We start from the raw sequence: 17,838 nt of genomic DNA on the forward strand, positions 1-17,838 counted from the left end.
AATCCCATGGATGGAGGAGCCTGGTGGGCTGAAGTCCATGGGGTTGCTAAGAGTCGGACATGACTAAGTGACTTCACTTTACTTTTCACTTTCATGCATTGGAGAAGGAAATGGCAACCCACTCCAGTGTTCTTGCCTGGAGAATCTCTGGGATGGGGGAGCCTGGTGGGCTGCCGTCTATGGAGTCGCACAGAGTCAGACACGACTGAAGTGACTTAGCAGCAGCAGTAGCAGAATGTGATGCCCAGGTTAGCTCAAACTTGCTTACACATTTTTCCACTCATATTTCCCTCCCTTTTGGAAGTACAGTTTGGGGGACTGCAGCTCACAATGACCTGTCGGTAACCCTTCACTTACCTTGCAGCTTACCACTTCCTGCTGATTTTGCATCTGCCCAGCCTCTGGGTGGGCAGGCACACCTGCAATATACAGGAATTCTGTTGCAAGAACTTTTTCAAGATAATTTTCTGAAGAACTAGTTAAGCCTGGGTCTAGGAGGAGTTATTTATCTTTAGGAAAATGGGCTATAATGTAGATGTAGAGTAACTGCAAACCTCTTTGTAGTCTGCGATATTCAACAGGCAGGTTGGTCTCCAAAAGACAGCAACACTGCTCTGGTGTTTTAAGAAATGTCTAGGGACTTCCCTGGTGGTCCAGGGGTTAAGAATCTGCCTGCCAATGCAGGGGATATGGGTTCAATCTCTGGTCCAGGAAGGTCCCACATGCCAAGGAACAACTAAGCCTGTACATCACAACTACTGAGCCCACACCCTAGAGCCCAGGAGCCAAAACTACTGAGGCACATGTGTCACAGCTACTGAAGTCCACAAACCCTAGAGCCTGTGATCTGCAACCAAAGAAGCCACTACAATGAGAAGCCTCCGCACTGCAACTACAAAGTAGCCCTTGTTCACAATAACCACAGAAAGCCTGTGTGCAGCAACAGAGACCCAGTGCGACCAAAAATAAATACATATTTTTAAAAAGAAGTGTCTATACCTGCTTACTGACAGAGTTTCTTGAAAACCCCACTTACTTAGATGAATCATGTTTATTTGAGGGACCGTCCTCAGTTTGCAAAAACAGAAAAGTTCCATAAGTAATTAATATTTAAAGATATTTCTCATGATTATAAAAATTAGAAAAACAGCTGATAAACCACATGGTAGCATGCAGTGTTTTTTTTTTTTAAATATGGAAACAAAACAAACCTACAAAACATATATTTTTAGAGTGAGACTTCTAGTTTCAAAGGAGAGTATTTATTACAAGATCTACTCAGTACTTAATAGTATGTTCAGTTCAGTTCAGTTGCTCAGTTGTGTCCAACTCTTTGTGACCCCATGGACTGCAGCACACCAGACTTCCTCATCCATCACCAACTCCCAGAGCTTGCTCAAACTCATGTCCATTGAGTCAGTGATGCCATCCAACCATCTCATCCTCTGTTGTCCCCATCTCCTCCTGCCTTCAATCTTTCCCAGCATCAGGGTCTTTTCAAATGAGTCAGTTCTTTGCATCAGGTGGCCAAAGTATTGGGGCTTCAGCTTCAGCCATCAGTCCTTCCAATGAATATTCAGGACTAATTTCCTTTAGGATTGAGTGGTTTGATCTCCGTGAAGTCCACGGGACTCTCAAGAGTCTTCTCCAACACCACAGTTCAAAAGCATCGATTCTTCGGCACTCAGCTTTCTTTACAGTCCAACTCTCACATCCATACATGACCACAGGAAAAACCATAGCCTTGACTAGATGGACCTTTGTTGCCAAAGTAATATCTCTGCTTTTTAATATGCTGTCTAGATTGGTCATAACTTTTCTTCCAAGGACCAAGTGTCTTTTTATTTCATGGCTGCAGTCACCATCTGCAGTGATTTTGGAGCCCCCCAAAATAAAGTCTGTCACTGTTTCCACTGTTTCCCCATCTACTTGCCATGAAGTGATGGGACCAGATGCCAAGATATTAGTTTCTGAATGTTGAGTTGTAAGCCAACGTTTTCATGCTCTTTTACTTTCATTAAGAGGTTCTTTAGTTCTTGTTTGCTTTCTGCCTTAAGGGTGGTGTCATCTGTATATCTGAGGTTATTGGTATTTCTCCTGGAAATTTTGATTCCAGCTTGTGCTTCATCCAGCCTGGCATTTCTCATGATGTACTCTGCATATAAGTTAAATAAGCAGTGTGACAATATACAGCCTTGACGTACTCCTTTCCCAATTTGGAACCAGTCTGTTGTTTCATGTCCAGTTCTACCTGTTGCTTCCTGACCTGCATACAGATTTCTCAAGAGGCAGGTAAGGTGGTCTGGTATTCCCATCTCTTGAAGAATTTTCCACAGTTTGCTGTGATCCACACAGTCAAAGGCTTTGGCATAGTCAATAAAGCAGAAGTAGATGCTTTTCTGGAACTCTCTTGCTTTTTTGATGATCCAATGAAAGAACCATCTCGCTTTTTCAATGATTCATAATAGCATGAATACATGCAAATACCAGATTTGCAAAAAAAACAAAACTACTGTATGAGTTAAACATCTATGTTACTATTAGTGGCACTCATAATCTTCATGACTTTTTAACAAAAACTGAGTGTTAATAGTATACAGAAGGAGAATAAAAGTATTGATAGCAAGTAAAATAATATATTTTTTAAAACAGTTCATTTAATGTTCAATACTGTTGTTATTCTAACTTTGAACAAAGTCTGTATAACTGAAATTATTATCTGTGCAAAGTTCTCACATTAACACATATAAGATAAGTGCTAAAGCAAAAATGATATTCTTTTCCCAACCATGAGGATAATCAAATTACATTTTCTAATACATTTAAATTAATCCTGTAAATAAACCAGGCATTCTCTTTTCTTGTTTTGCTGTCATAGGAAAAAAAAAAAAGCTTCATGTCACAATTAATGCTTAGAAATATAGACTTTGGAACCAGATAAAACCTTAGTTCAAGTTTCAGCTCTATTACCTATTATCTGTGAGACCCTGGACAAGTTTCTGAACCTTACTAGGCTAATTTCCTCAACCATAAAATGGAGAGAATAGATGTCGCAAAGACTAAGACCAGACATGAGTTATGGGGTGAACTGTGTCCCTATGCCAATTAACACACTGAAGTCTCAAACTCCAGTACTTCAGAATGTGACTATACTTGGAGACAAGGTCCTTAAAGAGGTAACTAAGTTAACAGGAGGTCATTAGGGTGGGCCTTAATCCTGTATGACTGGTATCCTGACCAAAAAAGGAAATCTGGAGAAAGACAGGTGGAGAGAAGATGTGAAGACAATATCTATAAGTCAAGGAGAGACGCCTCAGAGGAAACCAGCCCTGTCCACTGCTTGATCTCAGGCTTTCAGCCTCCAGAATTGTGAGAAAATAAATGTTGTTTAAGTGACCTAGTATATGTTACTTTGTTGTGGTGACTGTGGCAAACTGGTGCAATATATAAAGAATTCAGAAGGGTGCCTGGAACCTGGTAGGTAAACAGTAACTTAATTACTATTATTTTCTTAGAGCTCTTCTAATACTCATTTCCAAAACTACACACATAAATTCAGGTCTTGTAATGTTCAATTTATGGCTAAGTAGCGAAAGAGACTTTGTTGGGATAGGCAGTCTACCATGGGCTCTGGGCACCACTGCATGTTCTTGCTAGGTATCCAGCTCTCTTTCTCAAGGCTGAGTTTGCAGAGAGCAACCATGAATGATGATGTAATATCTTTCTCCAAAAAACAGGCTTACTCGTGCTTACTATAAAAGTTATGAATTGCTTAATCTCTGTGTTCCTCTCCAGCAATACAAACTACTGTGTGTTCAGGCATTCATCACGGGCTCTTTATGTCACCCCTGAGGGACTTGAGAGCACGGGGGACCAACATAAACTAACATGAAGCTCCGGTTACTTGTATAAAGTCCCGTGTCTCTCATCCAGGAGTCTCGAGTCTTCTGCCAGTGTCTCATGAAATTTTAATAGGCTAACTTGTTAGCTTGTAACCAGGGCAAAATTCCAGACCCTGCGTACTTCTTGCCAGTTTTCACTTGAAGGCACCATGTTTCTCTGGAAAAGATGAGCCCTAGTGGGCGGGGTTAAGAGATATGGCTCCCTGGGCTCTAACAGTGAATGTTTTCACTCAAGAAGTAGGAAAGGGGGAAGGGACTATGGGCTGCCTACTGTACCTGAAAATCAATGTTTGGAAACTAAGTATGTGAGAGAGGTGGGAATAAAAAAAGCCACCCCAATCGTGTGTTGGTGGGCGCCCACTCAGCTTGGTGGGAAGAGGAAGAATGTGAACACGACCACAAGGTAGCATGCCCCACAGCACAAGGAAAAGAAACTGGCTGCGGCTGCCGAGTCAAGGGGTCCCCAGAGATGAAAGGAATGCTGTCAGCAATGAAGAGATACAACTGAGTAGACACAAAAAGACAAAGTTTTCTGAGCACAAGTTGCACAGCTGATCAAAATCAAAAGTAAACACAAAGCACTGCTTCCTGGCATGGAGCCCTTCCCTCCGTCTAAACTTAATACATTTGGCACCTCCCTGCTGATCTCAGCAGCTGTTAAGGAAAAACTCGAGTGTGATGGGGGAACTCTGGGAAAGAAAGGAACTTGAAACTTTATGGCTGTTAGATACAGGTGCCAACTGACATCCCACCCAGCAGTCCCTGAACAAAGTGGGTACTGGGCACAGGGTGGCCAAAGGTACCTAGGGCTGCAGGGCACTGGGGAGATGCGGTGGCATGCAGAGGGCAAATAGAAAGATCCCTGGAGCCTGGGTACTCTCCAGATATTGGCAAGAGAACAAAGGAAAAGCTAGCCCTAACACTGAAATGAAGAGCCAGGAAAAAAAAACAAACAAACAAAACCCTCCTTGCCTGCTGCCCTCTCTCTTTGCGCCTTCCTGAGCTCGCAGTCAGGGAGATCACATCATCTCCTGGCAACTGTTAAAGCCCCTAATATTAAAGTGTTAACCTTCTTGGTCCATGTTCCCACGGAGGAAAAGTGACTGAAGTCAACTGATAGGATTGGAGCAAATCTTGCAAAAAGGAAAAAAGTGACCCTGTGGGTGGGGCCCAATGGCCCAATTCACTATACTATTATTATAAAAACACACAATTGGCATCAGTGTGTTATGTGCTTAAACTTAAATGCTCATAAAGTACCCGAGAAGATTCCACCATTTGGGGTATTGCTACAAGCAGAGAAATGAGACAGGCTTCCTGCCAATCACCACCAAACCCTACCCCATCCTAACTCACCAACAGGCGGGGACTGAGTGAATGCCTCTATACACTGATGCCTCAAATGTTCACTGTACAGGTGGTATTTAGATATTACAAGGTTGACAAGTTGGAAGCCCCTCTCAGTGGTCCTAACTGTGGCAGTTTTCTTCCTGACTATGGCACTGTCTACCTCAAACTATTCACCAATAGAACCAACTGATAAACAAAATTCAGAACGCTGTTTGCCAAGTCAAGTTCTTTGAGACCATTTGGATAGATTCATAGCACTCAGTCCCTCTGGGAGTCAAACAAACAAATGCTGTCTCCATGCCCACCACAAAGAAGGCTCAGCTCCTTGGTAAGCCTCTTGTTCACTACTGGAGGCAGGACGTGATGCCACCAATGGCAGCTCCCAGATAAGAACACATCACAAACACAGGGACCAGGACAACCTTGTTTCAATCTGACTAATCATATGCTTCTCTTAATGTCTGAGGAGCCTTGGATTTTGTCATGTATGACAACTGAGGCTGCAATTATTGGGTGACAATACCTATCTGACTTAAATTTATGGTTAATTCAAATTAGGGAAGCCAGGTTCGTTGTGATTCTGTTTGCTCAAGCTTGGTTGCTCAGTCGTGTCTGACTTTTGTGACCCTCCCTGGTGGCTCAGGTGGTAAAGAATCTCCCTGCAATGCAGGAGACCTGGGTTTGATTCCTGGGTTGGGAAGAATTCCCTGGAGAAGGGAATGGCAACCCACTCCAGGATTCTTGCCTGGAGAATTCCATGGACAAAGGAGCCTGGCAGGCTACAGTCCCTGAGGTCACAAAGAGTTGGACATGACTGAGCGACTAGGCATATATGATTCAAATCAGGTTTCACAACAAATCCCGAAATACAGTGACCTGGGCCTGTTGTGGTTACATGTGCTCATATGTGGGGAGTGTGGGCCACAATGCTATCTCCACTAGGGATGGGGGCTGCCTTTGGCCCATCTATAGCCTCCTGTAATTTTTGCAATGTCACCAAAGATAAGCAAGTCAGTCAAAGCTCCCCTGCATGGCTCATTATGGACAGCAAATTATAGACTACATTCTGGCTAATAAAAAGACCTATTGGTCCTCCTTGGAATTGACATTTGACTCAATTCAAGATGCTGGGAAACATGGCTGAGGTCAATACTGCAGACTGATTTTATCCTGCTGCTCAGAGTCCATTTTGATAGCCTTAATTTAGTTGCTATATGGGACCAATTGAGTGGATTCAGTATAGAACGAAGTAACCTCTTTGCCAGAGTAATCAGAGTAGCCAACAGCCATGAAAATTCAAGTCTGGCTGAGAATTGTTGAAGAGTGAGTTGTTGGAGGAGGCTCTCCACCGTGGGCTCTGAGTGACACTGCAAACATTCTCAGTATGCCATGGCCTAGCTTTAACCAGCTCATGTCTCAGGCTTGTGTTTACATGTTTCAGGCATGAGGAAACAATTACTGTTGGACAAAGAACAAGATGTTTCTGCTTACTATAAAAGCAGTGGCGACCCCAAGCTCAGTGTTCTTCTGCCATAACACAAACACTGAGTGTGCTGGTTTCCATCAGTGGCCCTTTTGTTGCTCTTGTGGGACTTAGAGAAATGGGGACCTGACACAGACCAACCCAAAGCTCTGGGTACTGCTTTTGCTGTGAATAATAAAAAGTCCTGTCTCTGATCCAACCATCTTGTGTATTCTGTAGCATTCCATGAAAAGTAACAGGCTAACTTGTGAGATTATAAGTAGGGCGAAATCCCATATCCTGAATAGTTATTGACACATATCAATTATCTTCTTCTTGGTAAAAGCTGACATTTCAGACACTGAGACTTAACTACCGGAAAATTTATTATTAGCATGACATGTTACCAAAGACAATTTTACAAAGACTTAGCCAATAACTTTACAAAAATAAAAAGCCTTCTGATTCCTGTGAACTTTTCTGTGTGTGTGCAAGTCCAGTGATAATTTCATTGTCTGTCTGAAGTACTAACAGTACTAAATCCAGAGCTCGGCGCCATGCCTCAATTTTTGGTGTAACAACGTCATAAACTCTTGGAATTGGTTCCAGCTTATCTGAAATGCCTAAATTTAAAATTACACTATTAAGTTTACTATATTCATTCAAGATGTAAGATGAAGGAGAGCCAGAGTCTGCAGCATTTTGTAGATGACACTGAATGGATGTGGCGGCTTCAGAGTCTGATGAGTAAACGGCAGTGTTACGCAGGAGAGTTGAGAGGTACCTGTGCCATCCATCTGCCAGGCATTTAAGCACCGTAGGTCTATACAGTGCTGCAGATGAGGCCAGCCAAGAGGAAGTGTTATGCAGCCACCCTGAACAGTCTTGATTTCCTTTATTCACAGACTGTCCCGCGAGACTCTGAAGATGGGTAAGACACAAAATTTCAACTGCGCCACCTCCAAGGAAGACCTTTTGCTCTTTCAGAGCATAATACAGACGAGAGGCACAAGTCCAGAACCTGTCTTCTTTAGTTTGCATCTGGGCAATGACTGGGCTAGTCAGCACTACTGTAACCAAATTAATTCCTTCTGTTTTTAACACGACTGCCATTCTGCTGATCCCATCTACAGTGTCAGAGGGAATGCTTCTCCACGTGGTCACAGAGACCCCACTGCCCACACAGTTTTCATTCATGTGTGTGAGGTAGGCCACCTGCACGGCTCCCGAAGCCTCTGCGAAAGCCTGCAGCACACTGTCTTGCACCGATCCAATTACCAGCCGCTTACTATCGGTGCATTTTTCAGCTAAGCGTTCAGACACATTTCCTCGTGCCAGGACAAGGTTCACGTTTAACTTGATTAACACCTGTAATACATGATCTGTCCACAGTTCTTCTGAGCTGTCTTGTTGAACCTTCACGCTTTCTGACACTGTTTTAATATTTGCAGGCTTATTAAATCCCAGATGGCGGTAATTCTCAGTGAGGTCACCCTCAACAAGAACTACACGGACCGGCTGATTCTGCAATTCCTTGACCAGAGTAGCAGTGGACATTGACACAACAGTGATGTATCCTGGACAGACACAAGACAAAGTGTCAGGTAAGCCCGGTAAGCAGCAGGTGAAGATTCTTGAAATGTCAAAGGGGAATCGCCCGGTATGGCTGCCTCGCTGCCTGCCTGCATTCTGACGCTGCAGCCGTACTGCTTCGTCCACTAGCCTCATGCTGCTGGGGTCTCCGTGACTCAAACCCACCTCCAACTCTGCCAGATCGCTACAGCTGTAAGTCTTTGGAGCAGCTGCACTAAGTTGTTCTAGAAATCCACCTGGCTTGCTTATCCAGTGATGATCTGTCCTACTAAAATGTCTACTGTGGGTCAGGACTGACTTTCGGCAGTGGGTGTCTGCAAGCAGGTTGTTTTTCAGAGTTTGAGGAGTTCGTGATATGTTCTCATCTGCTTCAAACTTAGCCTGAAGCCTAAACAGTTGAGGTGATTTAACAGGTCTCCCAGAAAGACTGCAGAAGGCCAGTGACTGAGAGGTCACGTCTTTGAGATCATGCTCTTTCTGGACCAAGCCAGTACCTGAAGGGATTTGTAGAGAAGGGTACAAGCTGACACTAAGTCCAGAAAACGTTTCTGTGCTGTCTATATGGTCACATACACTGTGGATAGGTACTTGAAGGGATTCTACCTCTTCAATGCATGAATTCAAGCCTTCTGACATCACAGACGCTATTAATGACATGGGGACACCCAAATGAAGACATTCTTCGGCAGCACTGCTCCATGCACCAACGAGAAACAAAAGAGTACTGGTTCCAGTTCTGTATGTGCTGTTTTGTGCCTGAATTGCTTCATTGAGAAGTTGTCCCACTGCACTGGTTAAATCCAAACTTTCAAGAAGCCTTACTGTTGAGCTAATTAACACACTTTCATGGCACTCTTCATCTATAATAAATTTGGATGATTTTACTGGGCCTAGGAAAGTTCTTCCTGTTTTGGCAAATGAGGAAAGTTGTTGCAGTCCTGTGTGCCTTCTTCTGTTTATGACCCTGCAATCCATCACCAAGAATCATCATCTGCAAATAAAATTAAAACTTGGAACTTTATTCAGGGTACTTCAGGGTTCTAAAAGATGCTTATTAAAAGGAAAATAAGATATAGTTCCTGCTTTTGAGGAGTTTCTGATATATGTAGTTTCCATTAAATATGGCCAGTGCAATGACACAGCATTAATGATAAAGGTATGGGTGTGTGGAGAAGGAACACTTCATTCAACGGGGGAAGTGGATTATAAAGCAGGCAAGAGGCAGTACTTCCAGAAGAACGTAATGCTGGACATGAATAATTTGAAGTAATTAGCAAGCTGAAGGAAGTAGTAGTAAATGCACTATATGTGACAAAAACAATTTATTGGGATAACACACATAATTTAGTTTCATGGGAATATAAAGCAAGTAGTAAGACGAAGCAATAGAAGGAAAGAGACTGGATCATGAAAGGTAGTAGGCACCGTGTCAAACCTGATCCTACTTATCATGGGAAATATGGAAATGTTTTAAGGGGAGAAGAAGAAACACCTTGATGTAGTGTTTGAAAGCACATACTCTGAATCTAGAAGTCTGGGTTTGAACTTGTCTCTACTGCTTAAATTGTGTGGCCTTCAGCAAGTTTCTTAACATCTCTGCCCTGTTTTCATATCTGAAAAATGAGGATAATAACAGAATCTACTTCACAGGGTTATTATAAGGTGTTAAGTGAGTAGATAGTTCTTAGAATAGTGCCTGGCACATAATTAGTGCTTATGAGTACTTGCAATAATAATAATACATTTATAACATAAAATTAAGCAAAAAATATTAAAAATAAAATTAAAGAATATAAAAATAATAACTTTATTATTATTAGTGCTCTGGATATATTACAGTGTAGACCACTGATTGGATGGGTGCCAGACTGGGGGCAGGGAGGCCATGGTTATCCAGATGAGAACTGCTAGAGGGATGCAAGTGAAAGGATGGATTTGGTTATTGATTAGAATATGAGGAGGGGGGAAGCAAGTACTATTTAAAAGGAACTTCAAGAGCAATTAGACTTTTCACATAATATTTCAGAATTCACATCTAAAATTAGAGGAAGAAGTTATAAGAGGAAGTCTTTAGTCCAATAAAAGAACTTTTTAACAAAGTACCGTCTAACTGAAAAGCCATCTGTAATAAAATAACCTGAGTTGTGAGGTATGAGCTCTTAAAGTACTAGAGCTAAAACTGCAGATAACATACACTTCTCTTCCAACTCTAAGCCTTTAATTTCTTTAACTATATACTTTTTATCACAGTCTTTTAAATTCAAATGTCAAAAAGCCAACAACTCTCAGAGTTTTGCTTTTCCTCTAATGCGGGTCTCGACACTAGTAAATTTGTTCCTATACTACCTATACTGAGATGCATCTCTAAAGCTGAAGAGTACTACAGTTCAGACACATCTCAGGATCAGCAGGAAGCCACAGCATAACTGATGCTCAACAGCAGCTTCCTACAGGCTTTTGAGGGCTAAGGAGAAAAGCCAGTACAGCCAAGGAAAATATATTAATATAACAAATTGTTTGAACTTGGCTTCAAAACCTCTTCTGTGAAATTTTCAATTCTGTAAAACAAAAATAAAATTCTTGATATATTCAGTTCTGTCTCTAGACAGCATGCTGAGACCCATCCTGTCTTACAGTTCTCTGATTTTACCATATGTTTGCTGTCCTTTACCCCAGACAGGGAAGACTGAAGGCAAGAGGAGAAGGGGCAGCAGAGGATGAGATGGTTAGGTGGCATCACTGACTCAATGGATATGAATCTGCACAAACTCTGGGAGATTGTGAAGGACAGGGAAGCCTGGCGTGTTGCAGTCCATGGGGTTGGACAAAGAGTAGGACATGACTTAGCGAGTGAACAACAAACCCATGTATCAATTCTCTACTTATCCAGTTTAAATTCCCATTTGCCAGTTATTACAATCACTCTCTAGTATATTCTCCCTCAAAGCCCTTGTCTTTCTTTTGGTTCATCTTACTCACCTTGCAAAACCACTAAGCTTGATGAAATCCAACTCTGTCTACTCCATGCTTACATTGAGGCAGCTGAAAATAAACAGAGAAACAAACAACCATGCTGACTGGTGTCATTTTAAGTTCATGACTTCAAACTGATAAGTGGCCCTTAATACTGCCTGGCAATCTATTTTTGTAATCCATTTTTTTTATTGTTATTAGGTTCTATTTTTAAAAGTTTCATTTACTCCTGAGTACAAAGGATATTTCATATTTCTCCTAAAAGCTTTATGAAAATTTATAAATTTATTGAAATTTATAAAAAATTCATCTAACATAAACTTAGCTATTTTAAAGTACACATTTCAGCAACACTTTGAACATTTATAGTGTTGTACAATCACTACCTTTATCTTGTTCCAAAACATTTCCATTATCCCCCAAGAGAAAACCCTGCGGTGTTAAGTAGTCCCTCCCTGTACTCTCAGCCCCACCAGCCACCAACCTGCTTTCTTACCTCTACAGACTTACTTATTCTGGATATTTCATATAAACAGAATCATATAACAAGGGACCCTTTGTGTCTGGTTTCTTTCACTTAGCATCATGCTTCTGAAGTTCATCTGCACTAAGCAAGTGCCAGTATTCCATTCCTTTTTATGCATGTAGGTTGGTGGCTATCATTTTGTTTATCCATTCATGGGCATTTGGATTGCTTCTACTTTGGGATTATTGTGAAAAGTGACACTAAAACATCTGTGTACAAGTGTTTGAGTATCTGTTTTCAATTCTTTGGGGTAGGCACACACCTAGGAGTGGACATCTGGTAATTCTGTATGTGTTTCTGTGGAACTGCTGAACTTTTCTGTAGCAGCCAAACCATTTCACTTTCCTACCAGTAATGTACAGGCCTTTACATTTCTCCACACTCTTGCTCTATTAGTTTTCTAGGTCTGCTTTACCAAATTACCCACAAATGGGTGGCTCAACAACTACACATATTTACTATCTCATGGTTCTGGAGCCTAGAAGTCTGAAATTAAGGTATCTGCAGGGCCACACTCCTTTTGAAGGCTCTAGGGAAGAATCCTCTGGGCCTCTTCCAGCCTCTGGCTGCTCCCAGAGGTCCTTGGCTTTGCCAGCACAACGCCAATCTCTGCTTCCCTTTCACGTTGGTTGCTTCAGAAAAATTTGTTGAAAAGATAAGCTTGAAAAGCCAAAACTTGCCTTTTGCTTTTGTTTTTCATTTCTAACACATTTTGGGAGCTTACTAAGTAGAAGGCAGTTTACCTGCATCACAGAATGTAGTCTTCACAACAACAATAACACACATATATATACTACCATTAATCTACTTTAATTATGTACAAAATGAATAATAAATAATATATAAATTTTACAGCTAGTAAGAAAAAGGTTAAGACCTAAAATCCATGTTTGTCTAATGCCTAAGCCCCAAGTTATTAACTACTCTACAATACTGCTTTCTGGGGGCCCCTCTACCCAGCATGATAGTAACTCACTCTCTTCTGTAGAATCTTCCACTGCACTTCCCACTTCAAAGCTTTTATGCTTTCTTCCAAGCCTTGTTCATACCCTTAACATGGATAGGCCTTTTTTTTTCCTCTCAGGTATCAGTGTCTCTGTTTATGGTTTCTGGACTATGCTTTCTATACTATGCTTGTTTATTTGGCTCTGGGGATGTGGGATCTTTAGTTGGAGCACAAGAATTCTTAGTTACAGCACAGTTCCCTGACGAGGGATCGAACCCAGACCCCCTGCATTGGGAGCTCAGAGTCTTAGTCACTAGACCACCAGGGAAGTCACTCTACACTATGTTTAAGTCACAGAATGTCACTGACTGTAACCATGCTGTGCTCAGTTGTGTTTGACTCTTTATGAATCAGAAATGGCAACCCACTCCAATATTCTTGTCTGGGAAATCCCATGGACAGAGAAGCCTGGCAGGTTACAGTCCATGGGGTCACAAAGAGTTGGACATGACTTAGCGAATGAACAACAACAACAACTAAAGTACTTGGTTTAGAACACTAAGACATGCAAAGCTTTTCAGGAGTTGGATTTTTAAAAAATTAATGTCTTCTGAAAAGGTATGATCAGCTACAAAATCAAGAGTTTGCCTAGCTCCAATCCATACAATGTGCGAGACCCGGGTTCAATCCCTGGGACGGGAACATCTCCTGGAGAAGGAAATGGCAACCCACTTCGGTATTCCTGCCTGGAAAATCCCATGGACAGAGGCGCCTGGTAGGCTACAGTCCATGGGGTCACAAAGAGTCAGACATGACTGAGCGACTTTACTCACTTTAATCCATTCCCAATACAGTCTAATTATTTCACTCCACTGTTTAAAACCTCCAACCTGGAAAATAAAGCTTTTATACCTGTTACAGGAGTCCCTTATAAAAATAATTTGAAATCCTTTCACTCCTCTGTTCAGAATTCTGCAGAGCCTTCCCATTTTACTCAAGTGAAAGTGAAAGTGAAAGTCAAAGTCCTTACAGCATGCTAAGAATCTGTACTTCTCCCCTTTACCTCTCTGTCTCCTACTACTCTATCCCTTGATCACTCTGCTCTGGCCTCCTTTCTGTTCCTGGAACATGTAAGGCATGCCTCCTACCTTAGTGTTTCTGTTCTGCTTCTTCCCTCTTTCTGGGATGCTCCTCTCCAAGAAATCTATGGTCTCACCTCCTTTATATTTATGCAAATATCCCCCTTTCAACAAGATCTATCCTGAATACCCTATTTAACAATGCAAACTCCTCTTTTCCCTTATAGAAATCCCTACATTCTGGACTCCCTTTGCTAAGTCACTTCAGTTGTGTCCGACTCTGTGCGACCCATAGACGGTAGCCCACCAGGCTCCCCCGTCCCTGGGATTCTCTAGGCAAGAACACTGGAGTGGGCTGCCATTTCCTTCTCCAATGCATGAAAGTGAAAAGTGAAAGTGAAGTCGCTCAGTCGTGTCCGACCCTCAGTGACCCCATGGACTGCAGCCTACCAGGCTCCTCCGTCCATGGGATTTTCTAGGCAAGAGTACTGGAGTGGGGTGCCATGTTGCCTTCTCTGGGACTCCCTTTATCTGCTCTAATTTTTTCCCCATAACATTCAGTTCACTTCAGTTCAGTCGCTCAGTCATGTCTGACTATTTGTGACTCCATGAATTACAGGCCTCCCTGTCCATCACCAACTCGCGGAATTCACCCAAACTGATGTCCATCGAGTCGGTGATGCCATTCAGCCATCTATCCTCTGTCATCTCCTTCTCCTCCTGATCCCAATCCCTCCCAGCATCAGAGTCTTTTCCAATAAGTCAACTCTTTGTATGAGCCAAAGTATTGGAGTTTCAGCTTTAGCATCAGTCCTTCCAAAGAACACCCAGGACTGATCTCCTTTAGAATGGACTGGTTAGATCTCCTTGCAGTCCAAGAGACTCTCAAGAGTCTTCTCCAACACCACAGTTAAAAAGTATCAATTCTTCGGCACTCAGCTTTCTTCACTGTCCAACTTTCCCATCCATACATGACCACTGGAAAAACCATAACCTTGACTAGACGGACCTTTGTTGGCAAAGTAATATCCCTGCTTTTGAATATGCTATCTAGGTTGGTCATAACTTTCCTTCCAAGGAGTAAGCGTCTTTTAATTTCATGGCTGCAGTCACCATCTGCAGTGATTTTGGAGCCCAAAAAAATAAAGTCTGATATTGTTTCCACTGTTTCCCCATCTATTTCCCATGAAGTAATGGGACCAGATGCCATGATCTTCGTTTTCTGAATGTTGAGCTTTAAGCCAACTTTTTCACTCTCCACTTTCACTTTCATCAAGAGGCTTTTTGAGTTCCTCTTCACTTTCTGCCATAAGAGTGGTGTCATCTGCATATCTGAGGTTATTGATATTTCTCCTGGCAATCTTGATTCCAGCTTGTGTTTCTTCTAGCCCAGTGTTCCTCATGATGTACTCTGCACAGAAGTTAAATAAGCAGGGTGATAATATACAGCCTTGACGTACTCCTTTTCCTATTTGGAACCAGTCTGTTGTTCCATGTCCAGTTCTAACTGTTGCTTCCTGACCTGCATACAAATTTCTCAAGAGACAGGTCAGGTGGTCTGGAATTCCCATCTCTTTCAGAATTTTTCACAATTTATTGTGATCCACACAGTCAAAGGCTTTGGCATAGTCAATAAAGCAGAAATAGATGTTTTTTCTGGAACTCTCTTCCTTTTTCCATGATCCAACGGATGTTTTTGGTCTCTGGTTCTTCTGCCTTTTCTAAAACCAGCTTGAACATCTGGAAGTTCACAGTTCACGTATTGCTGAAGCATGGCTTGGAGAATTTTGAGCATGACTTTACTAGCGTGTGAGATGAGTGCAATTGTGCGGTAGTTTGAGCATTCTTTGGCATTGCCTTTCTTTGGGATTGGAATGAAAACTGACCTTTTCCAATCCCGTGGCCAGGCCTATCACCTTACAAAATAGTACAGTATACTTATTTAATTTACTATCTATTGACTATGTCCCTCTCTTGGAAAGTAATTCCTAGAAGGGCAGTTTTAGTCAGTGATGTACCCCATATACTGAGAACACTGTCTGATATATTACAAGTACTCAATAACTATCTGACAGGTGAATAAATGAACGGTTTTCACCACATTTATTATCTCATACTTGAGTACAGAAGTGAAACAAGATTAAACAGATGCCATTTTCAGCATTCCTCAACCATAAATTTAAGGTTCAGCCACCCTTAGAGTCAACATAATTCTTATTTGGCACTTAGTTGAGGCCCTTTAACCGCTTCCAAAATGTTCCTCCTTTACATGGTTGTCAGAAATAGCTTTGAAAAACACAAACCTAATCAGATCATTCCACTGCCTAAAAACATTTATCTTAGAAAAAAGAATCTTTATTCCTAGCTTGATATATCTGACTTCCAGCTAATTTATAAGACTAATCTCTTCCACCTTTCCTTATAAACCCCATGATCTCACCACACTACAACACACATGTACATTCATTTTTGCACATATTATACTCTACTCTGAATATCCTAGCCTTATCTTCACCTTGGCAAATGCTATACATCTTTCACGACCTAAGGCAAATGCCTCACTTTTTGGTACAGCTTCTTCCAATTCCTCAAGGAGTAGTAGTACCTCCTTCTTTGGCTGCCAAAGTACTTTCTATATACATCTACTAAGGCACTTAGCATCCTGAATTAAAAATCATGTGTTTATGTCTGTGCCTTTCTCCCCCACTACTCTGTAGGTTCCCTGCCTTCATTCATCTTTATACTTTACACTCAGTTTCTTTCAAACTCACCCAATAAATGGCATAGTATGTTATACACAGAAAGCATTAAATAAATTTAGTAGATTTAAGAGTTATATGGGTTTAATATTTTTTCTAGATTAATATTATTAATGTTCTAGAGTAAAATTAGATTAGTAACAGCTATTTTTCAATGCCAAGTACTTCCTAAGACCTAGAAACCTTGCAATCTATACCCATAATTGAAAAATCATTTTCACTATAAGTTAATATCCCAAATATAAAAGCCTAAATTAAAAAATGAGGCAAAAACAGGTTAACACATTACTCAGTCTTTAAACTGCCAAGAGATCAAACTTGATCCAGCAAAGTCTAAAAATTTGAATTGTTTCTACTTGGTCAATTCATTTCTGATTTCAGAAATCCCTTTAATACTAGTTGTAAAGATGAACTGTATGTCCTTGAAACCAATCAAGAGCAACTTTCTCAGTGAGATTAATGGCCTGAAAAATCCATATATAGTATAATTAAGTGACTGAACATTTTCCTTAATTCACAAACTATCTTGAATTTGCATCATTTTCATTTCCACTGGGGTAACTTTACACATAAAAATCACTTCTAATATTAGAACAGCCCACCTATTTTCCAGAATCCTAATGAGTTGGGTTTTTTCCAGTCAATGATTACAATGCTTGTAAGGTGCCTGGGATATAATGTAAACAAAACAAGATGTTGGCTTTGGAAAACATGCCATGTTTCTACTTACTGAAATAGGAGAAGTGATTTGGGAGACTACTTCAAGAATATACTTTGCACAATTTTCTTTCCTTCAGTTCAGTTCAGTCGCTCAGTCGTGTCCGACTCTTTGCAACCCCATGAATCGCAGCACGCCAGGCCTCCCTGTCCATCACCAACTCCCGGAGTTCACTCAGACTCACAGCCATCGAGTCAGTGATGCCATCCAGCCATCTCATCCTCTGTCGTCCCCTTCTCCTCTTGCCCCCAATCCCTCCCAGCATCAGAGTCTTTTCCAATGAGTCAACTCTTCGCATGAGGTGGCCAAAGTACTGGAGTTTCAGCTTTAGCATCAGTCCTTCCAAAGCAATCCCAGGGCTGATCTCCTTCAGAATGGACTGATTGGATCTCCTTGCAGTCCAAGGACCTCTCAAGAGTCTTCTCCAACACCACAGTTCAAAAGCATCAATTCTTCGGCGCTCAGCCTTCTTCACAGTCCAACTCTCACATCCATACATGACCACAGGAAAACCATGGCCTTGACTAGAT

The 17,838-nt window shown here is 41.5% G+C and overlaps 1 protein-coding gene across 3 annotated transcripts in view; it reads right to left on the minus strand.

The window, feature by feature from the left end:
- Window positions 1–6,067: 6,067 nt before the first annotated feature.
- Window positions 6,068–17,838, minus strand: part of BBS12 (Bardet-Biedl syndrome 12) — a 13,572-nt gene continuing 1,801 nt past the window's right edge. The window contains exons 2-3 of one of the 3 annotated variants that reach the window (XM_010860273.1): window positions 11,287–11,349; window positions 6,068–9,271 (exon numbers count right to left, since the gene is read on the minus strand). In XM_010860273.1, the coding sequence (XP_010858575.1) occupies window positions 7,156–8,964 (1,809 nt within the window). In that variant the 5' untranslated portion in view covers window positions 8,965–9,271; window positions 11,287–11,349 and the 3' untranslated portion in view covers window positions 6,068–7,155. Of the gene's footprint in view, window positions 9,299–11,286; window positions 11,350–17,838 lie in introns of all 3 variants that reach the window. The other 2 variants (XM_010860271.1, XM_010860272.1) reach the window with 2 other exon arrangements.

This window comes from Bison bison, unplaced genomic scaffold (assembly GCF_000754665.1).
Source record: "Bison bison bison isolate TAMUID 2011002044 unplaced genomic scaffold, Bison_UMD1.0 scf7180017864465, whole genome shotgun sequence".
NCBI classification, from domain to species: domain Eukaryota; kingdom Metazoa; phylum Chordata; class Mammalia; order Artiodactyla; family Bovidae; genus Bison; species Bison bison.